At 38.4% G+C, this 13560-nt stretch overlaps 2 protein-coding genes across 8 annotated transcripts in view; one reads left to right on the plus strand and one right to left on the minus strand.

Moving 5' to 3' along the window:
- Nucleotides 1-2129, plus strand: part of fli1rs (Fli-1 proto-oncogene, ETS transcription factor-related sequence) — a 41200-nt gene extending 39071 nt beyond the window's left edge. For all 6 annotated transcript variants that reach the window (XM_030158954.1, XM_030158956.1, XM_030158955.1 and 3 more), the window contains one exon: nt 1289-2129. In XM_030158954.1, coding sequence (XP_030014814.1) covers nt 1289-1806 — 518 coding nt within the window. In that variant the 3' untranslated portion in view covers nt 1807-2129. The remainder of the gene's footprint in view (nt 1-1288) is intronic.
- A 1732-nt stretch (nt 2130-3861) lies between these two features.
- zp3d.2 (zona pellucida glycoprotein 3d tandem duplicate 2) lies at nt 3862-10719 on the minus strand. 2 transcript variants are annotated; one of them, XM_030158859.1, is made up of 8 exons: nt 10211-10719; nt 10026-10141; nt 7937-8040; nt 6565-6739; nt 6147-6252; nt 5975-6060; nt 5268-5341; nt 3862-4249 (listed from the first exon to the last, which is right to left on the minus strand). In XM_030158859.1, exons 1-8 carry the CDS (start codon nt 10685-10687, stop codon nt 3888-3890), a joined length of 1500 nt encoding a protein of 499 aa, XP_030014719.1. In that variant the 5' UTR covers nt 10688-10719; the 3' UTR covers nt 3862-3887. The 2 variants fall into 2 exon arrangements, with proteins under 2 accessions (XP_030014719.1, XP_030014718.1); XM_030158858.1 differs by having other exon boundaries at nt 5975-6063.
- Nucleotides 10720-13560: the final 2841 nt, after the last annotated feature.

Raw genomic sequence — 13560 nt, forward strand, 5'->3', positions numbered from 1 at the left:
GTCAAGTCTGAGCAGACATATTTTCAGTTGTCATTCAAAAATTAAGTCAGTTTGTGTCACTGCCTCCAAGGTAACTTTAGCTGGCCAACAGTTTTTTCTCCTCCTGCCGCAGGTTAATACTGAAACATAGCTGTCACCAGTAATTACATAACTGTTACAACTAATTAGTTATTCTCTATGATACATTAGTTAGTCTCCCTCTCTGGATAAGCGTACTAGAAAATGAATGATGGAGCTGTCCAAGGTCCTGGATCAACAGAACAGCATAAATAGTAGCAGTGCAAGGTTTTCTTGTTCTACATATTACAAACCCAATAGCTGAACTATTCACAAGGATCAAACAGACCACCAAGAATACAAACAAAAAGTTCCACATGAGCCAAAAAAACTAAAAAGTAATAATAATAATAATAATAATAATAATAATAATAATAATAATGAATAAATTTAAATGAAAGAAAATAAATACAATCAATTAGTCACATTCCCTCCTTTCACTCTTAAATGTGCATCAGGTATGAGATACGAAGGCTTGTATTTTAGCATAAAACTATTCTTCATGACAAGTCTGATCATTTCTGTATCTGTGGAGTCATGTTGCCATATTCTGGAGCTAGGAAATGTATTTATTTCCATGACAGGGGCAGTCATTTCTTTGGTATTGACTTATGTGAGCCGTCTTGATAAGTCAGACACTCCAAAAATAATCAACAAAAGATGCTGCTGAAAATCTTTATCCAGAAAGAGGTGACTTTTATGTCATGATACAAAGTTATAAATGAGAGTTATGACAGGAATGACAGTCACCATTTGGAGATGCATTTGAACATCCAATAGTAGAGGCTATATGGAACCATGAACTGAATGAGGCACTGTCTGGTTTTGTTTGAGCGCCTGTGTATATGTTCAAGGCTATTTAGCCCTGGGTGTTTCCATTACAGCCAACTGGAACAGAAGTCAATATAAAATCCTAAGACTACTGTACTGATCCAGGAGAAAATTCCAGTTAAAACGCTGTTAGCGGGGCTTTTGTTGAGTTGCAGTCTGGTAGAACTAATGTCATTGGTTTCCTGCAGTTTCAATTTAAAGATAATTTAGAGAAGTTCTCTGATCAGTAAAAGATTAATGTAATAAAATTAATTTATCCACATACAGATGATAGACATCTCCATCTAAAACCTCAAATAAAAAAAACATCTCATCATCCATCATTTCCCTAAATCAGAATTTTTACACATCGTCTTCTCTCAGTCCCTTAACTTCTATCTTTCTTCATATTTCTCTAAAGGTTCAGGGCAGATCCAGCTGTGGCAGTTCCTGCTGGAGCTGCTGTCGGACAGTAACAACGCTGGCATCATCACCTGGGAGGGCACCAACGGTGAGTTCAAGATGACTGACCCCGACGAGGTGGCCAAGCGCTGGGGAGAGCGCAAAAGCAAGCCAAACATGAACTATGACAAGCTGAGCCGTGCCCTGCGCTACTACTATGACAAGAACATCATGACCAAAGTGCACGGGAAGCGTTACGCCTACAAGTTTGACTTCCAAGGCATTTCGCAAGCGCACCAGAATCACGCAGCAGAGGGGGGGATTAAGTACCAGACTGACATGCCTTACGTCCCGCAGTACCACAGCCACCAGCCCAAAATGAACTTCATGAGCAGCCACCCGGCAACCATGCCTGTCTCTCCGGGAAACTTTTTCGGGCCTCCCACCACATACTGGAACTCCAACAGCCCCATCTACCCCGGGTCGGCTATGCCCAGACACCCCGCTACCCACTCCCACCTGAGCTCATATTACTGAAGACAACGCGATTCACACGAGTGGGAAAAACACTGGAGAGGAAATGGTGCACAGTCCCTCCAGCACACACCTGAGCTGACCCCTGTCTGAAAAGAAGGTGATATGATGCTATGGTCTTTGTTTAAAAGGGCATTAAGATGCTGTTTATGTCACATTCCTTCTTAAAATGGACTAGTGAAAAACATGAAGCTGGACTAGTATTCTACTGTCTAAGACTTTCATGAAAATACTGATGATATACTGTATTATTATTATTATTCACATATGAAACCAAGTTCTTAAATTTGTAAGTACCGTATACTGTTTGCTATTCATGTAAAAAACATCATTCACATCCAATACTGTGCAAGGAGTGAGATATCGGTCAAAACTGCAGTAATCACTTTCATTGACCTGACATTGTAAAAGTCAAAATGTACAGAACCTTTGTCATGTAGCAATTAAAACATTTACTCCTGATGTAAAGCTAATAAATGACGCTTGTACTTAAGCAGAATCTTGTGATTGCTTCTTTACCGACTTTGGAAATAAATGTTAAGGGACTTCACACTTTACTTAAGCCGTAGAACCAGATGCATTTGCCTGATCCCCTTTCCGCACTACTACAGATTCTAAACAGGTATTTGATAGACTGTTTTAACAAAAATTTAGTTCGCATGACGAGTTTTTCAAAATGTGTCTGTATACACTCAAATGCAAAAAACATTCATTTCTGAGCCCACTTTATCCTCACTAGGGTCACGAAGGTCGCTTGGAGCCTATCCCAGCTACATAGGGGCAAAGGCGGGGTACACCCTGGACAAGTCACCAGTTCATCACAGGGCTGACATATAGAGACAAACAATCATTCTCACATTCACACCTATGGGCTATTTAGATTAACTGATTAACCTATCAGTGCATGTCTTTGGATGGTGGGAGGGAGTCGGAGTACCCGGAGAGAACCCCCGCAGACTCGCGGAGAGCATGCAAACTCCACACAGAAAGGTCCCACCCCCATCGATTGGTGTTGGAATCGAACCCAGGACCTTCTTGCTGTGAGGCACGAGTGCTATCCACTGCACCGCTGTGTCACCCATGCAAAAAACACCACAACTCAAAACTCAACTCAAACTATGGTTTATCAGTATTTGGTTTGTAGTTGTTCTATGCAAAAAACACTACAAACCAAACACTGACAAACCATAGTTTAAGTTGGACACTGTGGACATTCAGAGAATATTTGATGCAATAGATACGGAGGCTTTAATTTGGCATGAGGTTGAGCAGCCATGAAGAGTTACACGTTTTGTTCCAGCTTGTCAAAGTGTATTTTTATAATATCCACAGTATATATATTTCACTAAAACACTGGTACATGGGTCCATACTGAGCTCAGTCTACTGCAGGTAAAACACTGATGTATGCACTTACGTGACCTATGTTTGATATTTCAGGTGTATGTTCATTACACAAAGCAACAACAGAAGTTTGATTGGGATGTGCCACCGTTTTCTAAATTTTTCTTTTTCCACAGACATACATAAAACTGGAGCAAATCTTCAAAGGTAGAGAAAAACACTAATTTTGCAAAATATCCATATTACTGAGGAAAGGGTGTGAGACTTCATCTTCCATTTCAGATCCATCCATTTTCAATCACATCCATTTACTTTGTACTTACAGCCTACAATGTCACAGAGCTTTGACAAAACCAAAGTATGTTTCATACCATTTTGGATTTGGAACTTTTTTTGTTCTTTTTTTCACAGCTGAGTGACTTGACTAAATTGTAGAAAATATAAAATAGTAATTTGAGATCTGCGTAAATACATTTAGAAACCACGCCATCACAGACTTCCTCACATTCCTGTCTGTGAATCAGCAGTGAGCTCTGTGTTTATACTTGCATATAAACTTTATTTGCCATTGTTTGATTAAATATTTTTGTAAGGCATTCCTGTTTACGTGTCAGAAACATATGACAGCCTTGTATGCACTGCACAACCGTAATGCTGTTAAACTGCCGAACAAATAAACTAGAACTAGTGAAGTTAATGAATACAGGCTGCTGTTTTATTCCATTTAGTTCTTCAGGAGTTTTATTTGTCGAAATTAAAGATGTCTTCAAATACCAATCGAGGTTTTGCCAACTCCTCCTCCTCCTCCTCCTCTACCACAGCAGAGCCTTTCACTTGCCTCTCCTCACCTTCTGCCTCCACCCAGGTCACTCCATTGCCACCGAACGGCCACTCCAAGACGTTCCCAGGTTCCTCCACCTTTACCTTTAAAGTTGTCACTTTTGTCTCAGGTCGTAAGGTGGTTGTCCTCTTATTCAGCTGTCTGCTTATTGTTGTAGTTTTTGTTGTTGTGGTGGTGGTGGAGACAGTCTTCCTCTTCTGGGTTGTGGTGGGTTTCACTTTAGACTTGACTTTCCATGCTCTGCTGCTAATCATGTTAGTTACTGTAAATCAGAGTTGAATTTTAAAAAACGTTTTATTTAATATTTCATGACAAAATATATCATGAGATGTTTGAATTTGTGTTTCTTAGTTCACATCTCTTATGTAACTATTGTGCTCACACTGTGACAATGCTGTGATAAAAGGCTGTGAAGCCCTATGATTAACAAAACAATAATTATTGGGATTATCCTTTGTCATATTGTCAACTCTGGTGCCACATTATACATATTCAATCATTTCCCCTTGGGGTTAATGAAGTATTCTAATTAATTTACCTAAAATGTTAAGTTACAAAGTCATTTTATGTGCTAAAGGCAGTTTATTAACTGAGAAAAAAAATTTGTTGGTTTGGTTTTACATTGAGAGCCAGTGTAAATATTTTTTTAATACAGAAACCTAAGTGTTGCATTAAAGGAAATGTTTCAGTAGATGTAGACAGAAGTAGCAGTGACATTCTGAAATGGTCAGAATTCTCTCAGACAAATTTGTTTGCAAGACAGTAACAACCATTTTGAGCCACCACCTAAGATACTGTAATTGCCGGACTATTGAGCTCACCGGAATATAAGCCACACGCTGTCGTCTCCAACGTCTCACCATCAGTTAATTGATGCCAAGATTACGTGCAGCAGCTCTATTTCCTTCTTCGACAGCCAGATCGATCGCCTTCAACCTGAAAGCTGCCTCATATGCATTTCTTTGTGTGTTTTCTATGATGAGGGTGTGTGCATGATGTGCACAATGACTGATCTGAATTTAGTGCAAGTGTGTTTGATTTATGGTGATTCAAACGGTTTCATTGGTCCACTGTGACCTGTTCAGTAATTTCATTGGTCTGGTGTGACGACCCTAAATGTATTGACGGCATTAAGCTTGTTAGTCTGAAAAACATGAATAAGCCGCATCATTGTTTAAGCCGCAGGGTTCAAAGTGTGTCAAAAAAGTAGTGGCTTATAGTCCAGAAATTACGGTAAACACATTTTCTCTTCTTTCATCTGTGACAGCACAAAATCTCACCTGTGGAGGCGTCAGAGCTGCAGTTTGAGTCACAGCAGGAACATACAGAGTCCAATCCATACAGCTCAACCCACCTGTGGAAAACAGAGATGATATTTTTCATTTCAGTAAAGCCAAGACCATCTGAACTGAGACAATGTAAACACTGGACCAGATAAAGAGCAAGGGAACTATGGCCCATCTATGGGATGTCAATTTTGCAAAGAAACTTTGTATTTTTAGCTTCGTACCCATCCACATCTTGCTGAATTCCTTTTGGTTGTTAAGCAGATGCAGGTCCTAGCAGTGGTCACTGTCAAAATTTCTGATTGTCAAAATTTTTCCCAAACTGACATGCCTTAGATGACGTCCATCTGAAAATCTCACAGTGTGACGCAGGACCAGTGTTTCTCCACAATAAATATTACTATATTTTGTCATTATTTGTGGGGAACAACAAATTCACAGTGTAAACATGACTAACAAAAGCTAGAAAGTAACACAAGAAAGAGTAAACAGGCTGGTTTTAGAAGAATGTAACAGACATAAAAAAGTTATCAAGCAAAGGATCTGTACAGGTAGTATGTTATGTAACAGTCTGTGTGCACCTGCAGTCTTTATTCACACATTTTTGATTAGAATTTGATTTCATGACCATTAAGGGGCACCACCTCTGGAAAAATGGAAGTTCAGGTACAACATTTACACCTCACAAATAAAACACTAACCTTCCTTTCTTTTGGTCGTAGTTGCAGGACTTGGATGTAGGTGTGGGGGTGGAGCTGCTCACAGACATAGTGCAGTGCATGTACAGCTGCTGGATTCAACAAAAGCTCAACAGATGTTGCAGAAAAAATACATCCACATAAAAACTGTAAAGCATTTTGTTTCACTGCTCACCTCTCCTGCAAGTCCCTCAAACAAGAAGGCGTCCACAGTGAATCTCACAGCATCGTTTTTATATGGGATGAATCTGGAGTGACTGACCCTACTTTCAGTCATACACCTTTTTTGAGGAGGAGACAACACAAACAATGAACATCATGGTGTTATACCTGATTCCTTATGAACTCTTTAAACACTTAAATTCTCCTTTAAGTCCAGCTGAAGTTTCTCATATACTAGGAAAAAGTGTGTTGATCTTGCTCTGTCGCCTGAATAAAATAAACCGAATCTGAAAAATTTGATGCAACTTTCTCAAAAATCCAAAAGAGGGAAAACTCCTTATTTGATCTCAATAAGGTTGAAAGTTTTCGTTCAATCGGTGCTTGACAAACAATGTTTTCACAGGTTAAATGAGGATGAGGAGTTGCATTACCCAAAGTGCATCACAACTGGAAACTGATGCATGGAGGTGTGGCGCTGGTCCGGCGTCACATAGCAGGAGTGGACGTACAGACGTTCATCCGGGGACACGAACTGAGCCTCAGCCTGAAAGTACATGGGCTTCCCCAGTGTGTAGGTATCTGATCGAGAGAGTCTTTCCCACTGAGCTGCAACACGTGTGTAACAGTCAAAGTCGTCTCTTTTCAGATTACATACACAGGTTGTTTTTACCGAACGAAACTCATAACATCAAGTTAAACTACTTTAGACTGAAGTTTCAACAGTTACCAGTTATTTACCTTTAAGGCTTGAAAAAAAAAAAGATAATTTTCTAAACTTACATTGGTCACATATTGTGCACAAGATTTGTTTGCTCTTCATTTAGTTCCTTGTCTTTTACACAGGCAAGCATGGACTCCAAAGTTCATATTAGATTAATTACAAAAGACAAATGTCAGATCAACAAAACTTAATTTAAAATTAATTTATACATTTGAAGGACAGTAAAATAGTAATTGTCATTATTACCATACTGTTTTATACAATGATTAACATAAGTGTCATGACATAAACTATAATGTTCACATTCTGAGCTAAAATAATTACAACATTTTTCAATGATTTGTTGTTTTACTTCAGTTTACTCATGTATATTTTTATGTTCAACAAACACTCTGCCAAACTCGTTTGCAAGTTCTGCCTATAAATGTACCAAGTGTTCTCCTATTTGTTAAGTGTCTGTTTTCTGAGTATAAATATGTGTTCAAAATCGGAAGTAACTCTGTTTTTTGCTAGTTTTATTTGGATTTTGTGGATAAACTGGCTCTTCGAGTATAAAATAAGGAAATTGAGCAAAATAAGCACTGAATAACAGAAATGAATGACAGGCGTGTGTGTCATCTTTCATTAACAATATAAAATCTGGTTTCTTCAACTTTCTGATTTATATTGACTGATATAATGGTTAGTGTGGCAACATTTTTGGTCCTTTTGACTTTGGTTTACTGATATTGTTTGTTTCTAGGTAAGGTTGTATTTGGTGGCTAACATTTTCGCCCACTGACAAAATGTTGCATTGTGGCATTATCTGTAGGTCATATTTTACCTTTTTTCAAGATAAAAGCTTCTATATGAAAGATTTAATTGCTGCCAGAAAAGTCAGAAGAACTATGTTGAAAAATATCCCATATGTGTCTCTAATCCAGGAGGACATTGCAGTAATGAAAAATTACCACAAAAAACTGTTTCACAACACCAAAGAAATCCATATGTAGCCTACTGTTTCAGGATTTTCAAAACCTGTGTAAACACATCAGCAGTGGCTAATAATCCACTGCAGGGTTTATTGTCTTTGCATGTATTACCATTCCGTGGAGTCAGGCTGAATTTCACTCTGTGCCGCATTTGTTTGAAGATCCGGTGCATCTGCAACTTGGGTTTATAGCCGATTTTGTAGGAGTAGTGATATCTGAAGAGGAAAATACAAACCATATGGGTCATTCCACGTCTATTGGTCCAAATTCTGAATTCAGTCCTTCTACTTGGCATCTACAAATGTGAAACTTTGTGACTAGGGTTAGTGTTTTCATGTAGAAAAACATGACATCAGATCAAGTCTGTTATGTTACTTTTTCTCCAAAAAGCCTCTGGAAAATGGGAGAAAAGGCAAAACGTCACTAATGTACACCTTGTATTCTTTAAAGCGGCGTATGACCTTTGTCACCAATTTTTCATCAAATCTGTAAAACCCGAGTCATAGCCTAAGTAGGCTCTGTTTGTAAACAAATGGACTGTTTATGGTGGAGTACACTTTGAAATTGTTCACCATGAGGGAAGAGATTCAGATGAGTAATCACGGAAAGACATACGGATTCGTGATACTTAGACTATGACTTGGGTTTAACAGATCAGATGAAAAATTGGTGACAAAAATCATATGCTGCTTAAATGTCAATTCATATGGTTACTGTGTACAGAAAGTTGTCAGACCTCTTCAATTTTTCCACAGTTGTACTTTAAAAGGCATTTATGTGGATTGTGATAATTACAAATATTGACTCATATGAAAATGTTTATCGTGACATTTTTGAAGCCCTAGTCAATCCCTTGAAAAGCTGCTGAAAAGCTGCTATTGTTTCACTTTTAAACTGAGACGGCACTGGTGTAATAGTCTGTATTTCGTATAATGTGCACAAATTCTGTATCTCTTTTTTATTCTGTTTATCCTGTATGTTGTGTGTGTGTGGTGTGCTTGTGGTATATGGACTTGTGTCTGCAATAAAGTTTATTATTTGACCATATCACCAAGGCTTGGCTTTCAAAGGGTGGTTTTGTTATGTTTTCCATTAAAAGTCATCAGTGACATTTCAAACTTTCAGGAAAACCTGCCCTAGTCACAATATTTCACAGCTCTAGATGCACACAAAGAATCAATAAATGGCAAATTTCAGACCAAAAGTGTTGATTAGTAAAATGTGTAGATAATTAAAACTTCAGAGCTACACTTTTAATACTACAGACACAAGACCAAGGAAATGGTTTTGGACTTTAGGAGGAAGAGGTCCAAACTGGTGCCAGTCACCATCCATGACACAGAGGCAACTGGACAACAAGTTGGACTGGTTCTGTCATATGGAGACGCTGCACAAGGAGGGGCAAAGTAGACTTTATTTCCTACGGAGATTAAAGTCTTTCAAGATCTCCAAGCCTTCTCCGTGCAGCTTCTACCAGACTGTGGTGGCTGGTGCACTGTTTTTTGGTGTGGTGTGTTGAGGGGAGGGAGCTCGCATTTCTGACAGAAACAGACTGATCAAACTCATTAAGAAAGCGAGCTCCATCATTGGGACTGGACTGGATACAGTTCAGCAGGTGGCTGGGGTGAGAATGCTCAGGAAACTGGACTCTATTTTGAAGAACACATCTCACCCATTGCACCACCTTGAGGTGTTCAGAGAGAGCACCCTCAGGCACAGACTGATTCCCCCTCAGTCCAGGACTGAACGCAGCAGAAGGTCCTTCCTGCCTGCTGCCACTGGACTTTTTAATATCACTGTGCGATAAATTATTGTATGCTGTGTATACTTAGGTGTTTGGATTATTGTAGTATTATTTACATTACTTGTATTGTACATATTATATATATATATATATATCTTTTATTCTGTTTACTTCTTTGTTCCATTGTTGGTTGTTTGTGGGATGTTCATCGTGATGGGTCAGTGTGTTTTTCTTGTACTGCTGCTGTAGTAACGAAACAATTACCTGCAAAGGGTCAATAAAGTATCAATCTATCTATCTATCTATCTATCTATCTATCTATCTACAATACTTGTTGGACAAGAGCAATCTGTGGATGTGACTGAGGATGACCTGGGTTGACTTGATATAAAATGAGTCATCTTTTTTAAATACACTGTTAAAATGATATTGTATATGTATTAGTGTGTGTCTCACCGATTATAATAACAGGAAACAGGCAGGGAGAAGGGGGCAGCTCTCCTGATGGGGCCTTCAGTCCTCACTGGGTTATAGTAGAGTGTGTTTACATAGGCCACATGGTTGTCTATTATCTACGAAAAACAATGAAATCATAAGGATTGTTTTAGACCTGTGCGAGGGCAGTAAAGGTTTCCACTCACCGTTTGTTCGGTTCCACATTGGTCCAGATCATAGTCAAAGTAAAGGTGATGCTTGGTGAAGTTGGTGACCTGGCATGACCCCAGTCTGAGCATGGCCCGCGGCTCTCCACCCCCTAAAGCCCTCCTCTGCACCTCCACCACCATCTTTCTCTGTTTGCACTCTACCCGCACAAAAGGGTCCGGATCAGGAGAAGGACTGGGGTCGGGACTCTGCGGCAATAGGACGTCCCGGACCGCTTCCGGAACCGGCTCCAGTCCGGTTCCTACGGACGGACGGAACCGCTCCTTCTCCACCAGCGGCACCCGCGACTGCACATGCACGGGCAGGTGGAGGTACGGCGGCGGCAGACCGGTGCGTTCTGTCCGGGAAACAGGCCTCTTCATGGGCCGAGGTGTGTGGGTGACGGCTGGAGACCGTTTGAGTCCCGTAGTGGAGGACCACAGCGACACAAAAGCAAGCAGTGGCAGATAAATCATGACAGAAAGTCTGAGACTAGTTAAAGTTGTGCTTTGAAAGTTAGTTAAGTGTTTGTTTGGAGCCAAATCAATATCACCTGGTCAGAGGTGACGGCCAACCGGAGTTAGTCGGCGCCACCTGCTGGATTTATAATGTAACTACAAGAACCTGAAGGAAAATAATCATCAGTATGAATGACAATATGAATATGTAATAAAGTTAGTCAATCCCATAGACTGTATATAATTAGTGAGCGGAGGAATCGTCGTGTCACCTGCCGTTTAATGTGTGTACGTTTAGGGCGTCGCCATTTTGGCTTTTTGGAACCGGAAGTGACCGCAAGGGGTCATGGGTGAGCTAATGCTAAATGCTAGCTTACTAACTCGGTAAAATGGTCAAGTTAATTAAACTCTTCATTTAAAAAATCCTTTGATGAGTCTGTTTGTGTTTTTACCTGCCACTGTTGTAGTTAAACTGTCTACCAGAAAATAAACATGTTTAGTTAACCCTTTCATGCATGAATTATGAGAACCTTAATCAAGATTTTTTTCCTGAGTGTTTTTATTCCTCTTTGGGCATGAAAAAAATGTAATTGAATTGTATTATTTATTTATTTTTATTTTATTTTTTTAATCAACCCATTTTTCATGGAGTTACAAAAATGTCCACTCAGCTGAACACCATGTGTTTACTTTTAGAAGCAAAGAAATGTGTATTTACTGATACATTGTGTGAAAACTATGAAATAAAAACATTTTAATGCTGCTAATCTGATGTTTTCTCATATTTTAACATATTCTAATACTAGTTATTACTTCATGGAGATAATATGCAAACAAAAAAAAAAGCTAAAAAAAAAAAAAACTTTAAAAAAAATGTTATTTACAATCTAATAACTTGCTTTATTTTTCACTCAAATATAACTAGATCAGGTTTATCTAGAACACCAAAGTTACAGTAATGGTATGAATTACAGTGTATGGGATGATGCATAAGTGTCCACTGTGTTGGCTGATATGGAACTAAAACAACAAAATCCATGAAAATACAAGAGAACACCTTTGAACAGCTGTCCACTGTAGTGACCACTATGTATGAAAGGGTTAAAAACCAGAGGGACTGAAAGTCCAGCTGTGCAGGGAATCAACTGCCAATAACACCAGTCAATCAAAGGCAGACACCTGACATTTTATTACGAGAAAACTTTTAAGAAAATCTAAACATGTATGAGAAGGTCCAGATATGAATGATGACAAGATGATAGATAAATAAATAAATAACTTCAGTTTAAATCTATGACACCCAGGCCTTTTTGTAACGTCATCTAGTGGCTAACAGTTGTATTACACTTTAATAAACTGAACTATTGGCTTCATTTTAGAGTCCAAGTCAAAGCATCCATCATCTTAATCTGTGTGATGATGATCTACACTTAAAAACCAATAACACTGTTGTGAAGTGCTGAACAACATGTAGGTCAATGGTCCAAGGGTTTCTCCTCAAAGCTCAGAGTAGATTCTTGTCAAGATGAAAGTAATTCACAAAACAGGACAGATAAACCGGTTTTATTAAACATTGAATAGGCTGATGCAAATGTAAGTCTTAAAAAAACCATAACAGCAGTAAGAAAAAAGTTTTGACTTCACTATGAAAACTAAATAACACTAATGAACAATAACCTGAAACAACATTGAACTGAGATAAAAAAAAAATTAATGATTTGAAGATGGTTTATTTGAAGTGAATGTTAGTGATTTGATAAAACATTCACAAAACTTTATTGAACTTGTTGAATTACATTTGTGTTGGTTCACTGTGGTCATAGCTGTGTGCCTGTGTGGAGTTGTCCAGCATCTTCTGTTTAATGCTTTGCTGTAAGTTCAGGCAGTCATTGATAAGTGAATAACAACCCAGGAACATTTTAAAAAATCTACTTTTGCAACCTGATGTCAGTTTAAAGAGGATTGTCACACATATTTTTTCCAGTGTTGTCAGGTGTTTTTAATCATACATTGAAAATGTGCATTAAAAACATTGGAAATGCAATGCAATGGAATTCTGTAAGCCTTCAGCATCCTTCTGTGCATTGGAGTTAGACAGGCTGCATCAAACAAAATATAGACTATTTGTTAATGCCTTTATATGTTGACCTGTCTGTTGTGTGTTAATTTTTTAAGATAGAAAGGCATGTCTAAATGTAAGTCAACCTCTCAGCATGAGTAAGGTGTGATTTAACTACACTTTGCAGCAGTCCTTTGCAACATAGCAATTCTAGTAGCCAAGCTGCTTTTTGCCTGTTTTTGTGTGGACAATGAACTTACAATAAATACAAATTTACAATTATTCCATCCCTGGTCCCGAGGCTTCTGCACGGCCAATAATATACCACATTATATTTCCTCTTCAAGACCATTCAAAAGTAAATATTGTAACAATGATTCTAAACTTTTGTCATACTTTTCTTTACATAAGTGACTCTTAGAAAAAGAAAAAAGCACATATACACAACAGATAAATATAGCATTTTCTGCTTTTATTTGACAGCAGTCATTATATAAGTTAATTTGTAGATTTTACTGATCGAACACAATCTATATAAAGCATGCAATGCACATTAATTACCAAACTGCTGAAATGTAAACATGTACAAAGTAGTTAAAACTTGACTCAGTCTGTAAGAAGTGATTCATTCAAAGGGTTAGGTGTTGTATTGATTTTCCAAACTCTCAATGGCAAAGGGGAGTCAGGAATTAGAACACACCTACAGCAACCAAAACCACGAACAAATCAAAACTATACATTCACAGACTGCATCACACACTGAATAAAGTACGGAGCCCATTTATTTATTTATTTTCTGGTTTTCTTCTTCAAAAACTCATAACCTGTTATT

The sequence above is a fragment of the Sphaeramia orbicularis genome, chromosome 16 (genome assembly GCF_902148855.1).
Source record: "Sphaeramia orbicularis chromosome 16, fSphaOr1.1, whole genome shotgun sequence".
Lineage (NCBI taxonomy): Eukaryota > Metazoa > Chordata > Actinopteri > Kurtiformes > Apogonidae > Sphaeramia > Sphaeramia orbicularis.